This window comes from Pelodiscus sinensis, unplaced genomic scaffold (assembly GCF_049634645.1).
Source record: "Pelodiscus sinensis isolate JC-2024 unplaced genomic scaffold, ASM4963464v1 ctg90, whole genome shotgun sequence".
Lineage (NCBI taxonomy): Eukaryota > Metazoa > Chordata > Testudines > Trionychidae > Pelodiscus > Pelodiscus sinensis.
This window is the reverse complement of record NW_027465894.1, coordinates 84,043-92,809: the sequence shown is the minus strand read 5'-3', so window position 1 is coordinate 92,809 and position 8,767 is coordinate 84,043. Positions and strand designations below refer to the sequence as shown.

At 62.5% G+C, this 8,767-nt stretch overlaps 1 protein-coding gene across 1 annotated transcript; it reads left to right on the top strand.

The window, feature by feature from the left end:
- Nucleotides 1–1,067: 1,067 nt before the first annotated feature.
- Nucleotides 1,068–8,405, top strand: LOC106731581 (beta-1,3-galactosyltransferase 2-like). Its single transcript, XM_075916122.1, is given in 3 exon segments — nt 1,068–2,123; nt 5,954–6,214; nt 6,216–8,405. Coding segments are annotated over 2 exon segments (1,041 nt in total). The 5' UTR covers nt 1,068–2,123; nt 5,954–6,022; the 3' UTR covers nt 7,065–8,405.
- Nucleotides 8,406–8,767: the final 362 nt, after the last annotated feature.

The following is an 8,767-nucleotide window of genomic DNA, read 5'->3' as shown; positions in this document are numbered from 1 at the left end:
ATGGGTAAGGTCATTAGTGTCCTTGTTAAGACCTAGGTGTAACGTGTCAGATTTAAGCATGAAGGACAGTTCAGCGGATTCTCTTTCAAGTCTGGTGTTAAAATGTCTTTGCTGCAGGATGCGGGGAATCAAGTCGTTGAGGCAAGGCCCTTTCTGGTTGAAATGGCAAGGAACTGTTTTTTTCTAGCTACATTTCTGTCACTCCTCAGCCCTGGAGGGTTTTAAGTCCTGGCCGGCAGAGCCCTGAGGCTGGTCCTGCTTGGAGCAGGAAGTTGGACTCGACGCCTCCTGAGGCCTCCTCCGCCCCTCAGCTCCTGGGGTGGTTGCTGGCAAAGGCAGGGGGAGGCGAGTGAGGCACTTGCCTGGGGCGCAGAGCTGAGGGGAGCAGCCTGGGCTTTCAGGAAGTGTGCAGGCTGGTCTTATCTTCCCAGACAGTCGGGTGTTTCCTGAAATGGCCGTCTGTGGAGCACCAGCAACTTCCTTCTCCTGCTGCTTTTCCACGCAGGACCGTGCGAGCTCCAACGGCTCAGGCAGCGCGTGGCTGCCGCAGGGAGCGAGAAGCAGGGCACATGCTGCCTGAGTGCTTGGAGCTCGCACGGTCCTGGGACTCCTACTCCTCTGCCCCTGTGCACTCACAGGAAGTCAGCCGGTGCAAGGAGGTCACTGGTGCACCACAGACCCGCCCTTCAGGCAGTGCACGGATGTTTGGGGGAGGCAGAAGCAGCGCACGTACTTCCTGAGACCCCCAGACCTGGGGCATAGCTGCAGGATCCTCAGGTACTGGCTCCAGCTGTCTCTGTCCCCTTCCCCTGTCCAGACACCCTCCACCAGCACCCTGTCCCCTGCCCCAGCACCCACCAGCACCCTGTCCCCTGCCCCAGCACCCACCAGCACTCTGCCTCAGCACCCTGTTCCCTGCCCCCACCAGCATAGTTGGAGCCACATTAGTGAGGCTTAGGAGGGGCTGGTTTTTTGTCTCACTTGTGTGGCCCTGTGCCATAGTGAGGGGGGCCGTCTCCTTTTGTAACCCTATGATCTCTCTGGTGGTGCAGTCACCGTTTGTCTTTTGGGGTGCTATGTGATCCGACTGTCCTGTGCTGCGCTGTAGTGACGCTGTGTGTGCGGGGAGGCGTGCCTCAGTGTCCCCAGGCCCGGCTGCACTAGCTGCATGCTGAGGGGGAGGCTGTGTGACTCGCTGCGGAAGTGTGCGCCATCTGGCACCTCCTGAGGCCCAGGGGACAGCACATAACCTCGGACCTGGAAGGAGGCCAATAGACGAGGCGGGGCTGCCTGGGGCAAGTGAGCAGGAGCTGTGGGTGGGGGTGAGTTAGTTTCGGCTGGGCTAGGGGGAGGGAGAATGTTTTAGACCAAGAAAGAGGGTGAAGCCCCTCCCCCCCAGAGGACTAAGGCTCCGCCCTGGCTCCGGTATTAACGTTGCTCCTAAGCTGCGCAGTGTCACTGGGGACCAATAACCCTTCTACTCGACTGGCCGGCAGAGCGTCACGTCTGGCTGTGGGCGGGGGTGCAGAGTCGGGGGCACAGCGGGGGATGCCCTGCGCCCCGTGGAGGGAGCAGCCAGCAGCGAGTGCCGGGACGCAGGAGGAGGAAGGGGGCTTCCGAGAGCCCGGCGTGCGGGAGGCAGAGAGACGCGGTTCCAGGAAGCGGAGGGGCAGGCAGCTTCGCCCATGTGTGGCCGCGGAGAAGCAGTGTCCTCCAGGATGGGAGCCTGGCACACTGAGGGGTTCTTCCTGGGAGTTGTGGGGCGCTGCAGCATCGGCCAGCGAGTCTGCCCCCCGGAGAACAGTGGGGAGATGGCCTCCCCCTGACTCCTAAAGACAGGCGCTGTGGGGCTGTGCAGAGCAAGGGGCCTGCCTGGGGAGACTGACCAAGGCCCATCTGATTGCCCGTCTGGAAGTGAATGATCATCCCAGCGGGGAGCAGCCAGACCCCCGGGAGTGTTTCGGGCTCTCAGGCAGGAGGGAGGGCTGGAGTCTGCCAGACAGACACGGTGCCCGCCAGGCCGTGCTAGATCGAGCCGAGGCTAAAGGAATTGGAGGCGCAGGAGGAAGAGAAGGAGTGCGAGGACCGTAGGGAAGCAGAGAAGCTAAGAGGCCCTGGCTGCGGTGAGTGGGGAGGGGCCCAGGGGTCTCGGGACTGATGGTCACTTGGAGAAGCTCGTGCTGCCCCAGTGTAAGGATGTGGGGGACATGGACGGGTTCCTTAACTCTTTCGAGTGAGCCTGCGAGCTGCACCAGGTCCCCCCAGCTGACCGGCTCCAGCCGCTCACCCCTTGAGGGATCAGGAGGCTGCAGGGGTGCTCGGCCAGCTGGAGAAGCGGCAGCTGGGGGACTACGAATGGGTCCAACAGGCCCTGCTGCACAAGTTCGGGCTGACCCGAGACATACAGGAAAAAGGTCCAGGAGGACTCTAAGGAGTCCTGCGCAGACCTGGCCTCCCGCCTGACGCAATACTTCCACAAGTGGGTGTGCGGGGCTGGGGCCCGGAGGCAAAGGACCATTGTATTTAGGTTTAAGAGTTGGAGCAGGATTCGTTCGCGGATCCTGCACGTCTTCAAAAAGCAGCAGCAGATTTAAGTTTGAAACATTTGACTGCCTGGGAAATTTTGTCAGCGGTTACGGCTGTGTCTAGACCACATCTCTTTGCTCAAAAAAGGGATGTAAATTAGACACTTCCACATTGCAAATGAAGCTGGAACTTACATTTTCTGCGCTTCATTTGCATAATGGCAGCTGCGTTTTTTTTTCAAAATGGGGCTTTTTGATAGAAAAACAGCAGTTTAGAGGGGGATCTTTTGAAAATAAACCCCTTTTTCGAAAGATCCTGGAAACCTCATTTTTTGAGTACAGCGCCCTGCGAATATTTCTGTGACTGTGGCTTCTTACAACAGAAGTTTCAGTAAACAAATGAATTGCTGTTATGTATGTATTTTCCCTTTTTCTACTAAATAACTAACTATGAACGTATAAACATGAGAGGGAGCAATTGTATATTCCTGCCTCAGGCGCAAAATTAGCTCGTTCCGGCACTGAATGAAGGGCAGGTCGAGCAAAACACCTCTTCCTTCTCTTCACATGACTCCCCTCTCCACCCCCCACCTTGTGAGCACCGGCTCTGGCTTGGGGACCCAGAGCCGGATGTTTGGCCCTGTTCCCAGGCACTTTCTGGCTGGAGCCAAAGGAGGCTGAGCAGGGCCACTTGGCTTGGTTTTCCGCTGATCAGTGAGGCAGAGGGAGGTGCTCACCCACCCCGGTCCCTGGGTCGCACTCAGCCGCCTGGCCCTGGTGCCCTGTGGGCATTTCCGCTCCCTGCTGATTGCTGCTTACCAAGGAGATCCTGGGGGGCAAACAGACCCGGCTGGCCATTGCTGTCCCTCCGTTGGACGAACCCAGTGCCAGCCGTGTGGGCCCCTGGCCCCTTTCCCCAGTGCTCGGTTCTGTGAACTGCTTGTCTTGTAAATTCCTAAGGGCCATTTTAGTAGTCGCATTTATTAGATGTATTATGGTAGCAAAGCCCCCCCCCCCCCCCATTGTACTGTATGTTATTAGGTGATTTATGGTAAAGCATGCTGGTGCAAACACCCCAAATGGAGGGGGGGGGTGTCCTTTCTTCCCCCGTCCCCATCCCCCGGGCCTCCAATCCAAGTCACCCATTACCTGACTGAGCCGAGCCCCCTCCTCCCACCCCGCTGGGGCAGGGGAAGGTCAGCTCGCCGGCCTTGCACTCAAGTTGTGGGGCTCATGCACGAGGCACCAGAGGCCCGAGTTCAGTTCCCCCTGTCGGCAGTACAGCTGCCCAGGGAGTACGGGGAGGGGGGAATCGGGGAGTGATTCTCCCCCTCCCAGCTGGGCCAGGGCAGCGGAGTCAAACCGGCAGTGCGCTGCTCCCCAAAATCCCCCGTGGGGGGCAGGGCAATGCACAGGGGTGGAAACTGAGGCACAGAACCCCCCAGGGCAGGGACTTATCCCAGGGCTCCCAAGCACTAAGCGATGTCCAAGCTCAGGCACGGCTGGCCCCTGCCCAGACGCTAGGCCTGTGCGGGGTCAGCTGCCCCAGGCATCCCCCGTGGGGGAGGAAGTTCTGCATCCCGCAGCCAGGGCTGCCCTCAGGTGAACGAGTCCGCCGGGAGCCCGGTGTCAGGAGGCAGCCCCGCCAGGCACAGGGCCTGGACCCCGCTCTCTGGTAACAGCAGGGCAGGGAGAGAACCAGGAATCCTGGCTCCCAGCTCTGCTGTAACCACTAGGCCCTGCTCCCCTCCCCACAATAGGGCTAGAACCCAGGAGCCCTGGATCCCACTCCCCACCCCCGCCCAGCCCCTCACAGAGTTGGGACTGGAATCCAGGCATCCTGGGTCCTCCCTGTACTCTCCCCTCCCCCCCAGCCTCCCCATTTGTTGTTCCCAACCAGCTCTGGAGAGGCAGAGGGTTAAATAAATCAGACCATGAGCTTCAGGGGCAAACCTGCCCCCCCACCCCGCACCTGCCAAGCCATTTACACCTGGCCCGGTGCCCTGGTGCTAATCTCGGGCCAGGCTCCCTCCCCACCCCTGTTTGCTCTGGGCACAGGCACAATGCTGCCCATGTGCCGCCGGCTCTGTGCCTTTCTGCCCGGGCCACGCGGCAGGCGCGGGGCCCTTTCATCCCCCCCCGGCGCGCTCGCGTTCCAGGATGCCGGGGCGGCTGGAGGGCACAGGGTCCAGGACTGACTCGTGGAGCTGCCGTAGGAGGAAGCTGGCTGGTCTCACACTCTCCCAGCTCGGGCTCCCCTGCCTCCCGCAGCCCAGAGAGCAGCCCCCCCCCCCCCCCCACGAGCGTTGCCAGCCCCTGGCGTGTCTGCAGTGCATGCTGGTATTGCTCACTGCGCTGCCCACCCCGCCACTGACATGCAGCTGCCTCTGGGGTGGAGCAGCAGCCGTGTAGCAACGCTGCACTGACGGGTGTGGGGAGTCCAGGGGCATTTCCACTGTTGGGGGGCTGTAGGGAAGGAAAATGGAACGAGGCAGGTGCATCCCTGGCAGCAGGGTGAGCAGCATCGGCCCGGGAGAGAGGCCAGGGCACCTAGGGGTTAGAGCCTCACCCACTGAGAATTACAGGGGCTGGGGTCAGAGGAGAGAGAGCGCCCCTTATGAGCCCCCCCTCCCCTGCAGCACAGCGCCCCTCCACCGAGCCCCCCTCCACCGAGCCCCCCACAGCGCAGCCCCCCTATGAGCCCCCCCTCCCTGAAACACAGCGCCCCTCCACTGAGCCCCCCACAGCACAGCCCCCTATAAGCCCCCCTCCCTGCAGCACAGTGCCCCTCCACCGAGCCCCCCTCCACCGAGCCCCCCACAGCACAGCCCCCCTATAAACCCTCTGCTCCCTGCAGCACAGCGCCCCTCCACTGAGCCCCCCACAGCGCAGCCCCCCTGAGCCCCCCCTCCCTGCAACACAGCGCCCCTCCACCGAGCCCCCCACAGCGCAGCCCCCCTGAGCCCCCCCTCCCTGCAATACAGCGCCCCTCCACCGAGCACCCCTCCACCGAGCCCCCCACAGCGCAGCCCCCCTATAAACCCCCTGCTCCCTGCAGCACAGCGCCCCTCCACTGAGCCCCCTCCACTGAGCCCCCCCCAGCGCAGCCCCCCTATGAGCCCCCGCTCCCTGCAGCACAGCGCCCCCTAGTGCCATATGTGGGCTTTGGGGTCAGCTCTGATTGCAAGGGGAGAGCGCCCCCTGCTCTCCCCCCGCCCGCCGCTCGCTGCAGCACAGCGCCCCCTAGTGCCACGCATGGGCACTGCGGTCCGTGCCCCCGGCCCCTGCAGCACCTGGAGGTCTCCGGTCCCAGAGATGCTCCGGCCCTGCCTTGCGCCGCCAGGAGAATGTCACAGGCCCAGGTGGCCTCTTGCCCCAGGGCGCCTGGCCACTCTCCCGCTAACGCAACTGGGCCTCCCTCTCTCTAGGTCTGGGCTGGACCGGAGGCCCCGATTCTGCCCCGCTGCAGACGCCCGTCCCCAGACCGCTGTGCCGGCATGAGGGCGAGCTCCCCGCGCCTGCTGCTCTTGGTCTCCTTCTCCACCTGCCTCTTCCTGCTGGCTGTCGTGGTCCAACAGCCGGGCCCCCTGCCCCTGCAGCTGGGGCTCGCGGGGGAGCCTGCCCCCACCGAGCAGCCCCAGGGCAGCCCTGCCTTCCAGTGGCAAGCCGAGGCGGTGCCCAGCCGCCCGCTCCGCGTCCACCAGGCACCCGCTGCAGGTGATCTACCCCTACCCCTACCGCTTCCTGCTGAACGAGCCGGACAAGTGCCGGGAGCGGGCGCCCTTCCTGGTGCTGCTGGTGGTGACGGAGCCCAAGGAGATCGAGGTGCGCAACGCCATCCGCCAGACCTGGGGCAATGAGAGCTCTGTGCCCGGCGTCACCCTGGTGCGGCTCTTCCTGACCGGGGTCCACCCGCGCTACGGCGCCCCGCTGCAGCGGCTGCTGGAGGAGGAGAGCGCCCTGCACCATGACATCGTGCAGCAGGACTTCCTGGACACCTACAACAACCTGACGCTCAAGACGCTGATGGGCCTGGAGTGGGTGACCCGGCACTGCCCCAACGCCAGCTACGTGGTGAAGGCCGACAGCGACGTCTTCCTCAACTTGGGCTACCTGGTCCGGCAGCTGCTGCAGCCGCCCAGGCAGGACTACATGACGGGCTACATCTACCGGGGCACAGGCCCGCTGCGCAGCAGAGCCTACAAGTGGTACGTGCCCCGGGAGGTGTACCCCAACAACACCTACCCGCCCTACTGCGGCGGCCCGGGCTACGTGCTCTCCGGAGACCTGGCCAGGAAGGTGTACGGCGTGGCCCAGACCCTGCGGGTCATCAACATGGAGGACGCCTTCGTGGGGATCTGCTTGTACGAGCTGGGCGTCAACGTGACCAATAGCCCCTGGGGCCTCTTCAACGTCGGCTGGCTGGAGTACGAGACGTGCCGCTTCTCCCGCCTGGTGCTGGTGCATCACTACGGCCCCGCGGACCTGCTGAGGGTCTGGCCGGACTTCCAGGCGGGGAACAAGACCTGCCCCAGCTAGCAGGATGGGGCTCGGGCAGGGACGCTGGGCTGGGCATAGAGCCTCACCCAGACTGACACCCCGGGGTGTGTGCCCCAGCGTCTATACCCAATGGACACATATACCCATCCTTGTGTGCACCCCCGAAGTACACACACGCCAGTGTATACACCCAGTGTACACCCCCCCATGAGCACCGCCCAAAGTACAGACACCAGTTATACACGCAGTGTACACACACACCCCAAAGTGCACACACGTCAGTGTATACACCCCGCATACACCCATCCACCACTGTGAACACCCCCCCAAAGCACACACACGCCAGTGTATACACCCCGCATACACCCATCCACCACTGTGAACACCCCCCCAAAGCACACACACGCCGGTGTATACACCCCGCATACACCCATCCACCACTGTGAACACCCCCCCCAAAGCGCACACACGCCGGTGTATACACTCAGTGTACACACATACACCCCGGTGTGCACCCCCAAAGTATACACACACACCAGTGTAAACACCCCCGCATACACCCATCCACCACTGCGAACACCCCCCCCAAAGCGCACACACACCAGTGTATACCCCCCCGTGTGCACCCCCCCCCAAAGTACAGGCACACACACATACACACACACCAGTTATATACCCAGTGTACATGCACACACACACATCCCTCCCAAAGTACACACACGCCAGTACATCCACCACTGTTAACACCCCCTAAAGTACACACACACACCCCTGTACACACACACCAGTTATACATCCAGTGTGTACACACACACACACATCCTGTGTGCACTCCCCAAAGTACACACACCATTGCTTACTCTCCAGTGTACACACATCCACCTGCATACATCCCCAATGTATACACTACACCCACACATGCATGCAAATATATACACCCCTCAAAGCACACACATTAGTGTATACACCCACAGGTCCACACCCACCCACCAGTGTGTACACTCCCAAAGTGCATACACACACACACGCTAGACTATACACCCCACCAACACCAATGTCTACAGCTCCCGCCCCACGTATACATACACACCAGTGTCTGCACAGGCAGGCAGGCCGATGGCTTCACGCGCCGAGTACACACACTGGTTTGTACACCTCCCCCAGCACACACACACTTTAACCTCAGGTCTGGCCCACAGCCAATAACCCCCCAGGCTGGCCGCCGAGTGCTGCGTGCAGGGCCTGATGCCCCGCCCCGGCTGCCCAGCGGGCACGTTGCCCATGCCCAGGGAGAGTCCCCTCGCCTGGGTTTCGGCCAGGGCTGGGATGGAAAGCCTGCTCTCCGCACTGCTAATAATAAAGGGGCCGGCTCTCCAGGCACATTATTCCTCTGCCTCGCCAATTGCCCCTGCTCCTGGCCGGTTCCTGCTTCAGCCACGGTTCACCCCCCCCCCCCCCCAACGCTGCTGCTGAGGCTTCCGAAGCCTTTGGTGGGGGGGGCCAAACACCCTGCGTGTGTGTGGGGGGGGAATTCAGCCCCATCCCGGGCTACGGGGACCCCAAAGGGGGCTGGGGTGGGTGGGGCGCTGGGCGGGTGGCTAGCAGCTTTCCCCAGGGAGGAGCAGCTGGCTCAGTCCCCCGGCGTGGAGGCGTCAGGGGCCCGCTGCCGCGGGGGCCACAGAAGGAATCCCTCTGGGGGTCTTTGCTACTAAGCCAGACGCTGCAAGTCCCTGAAACAGACG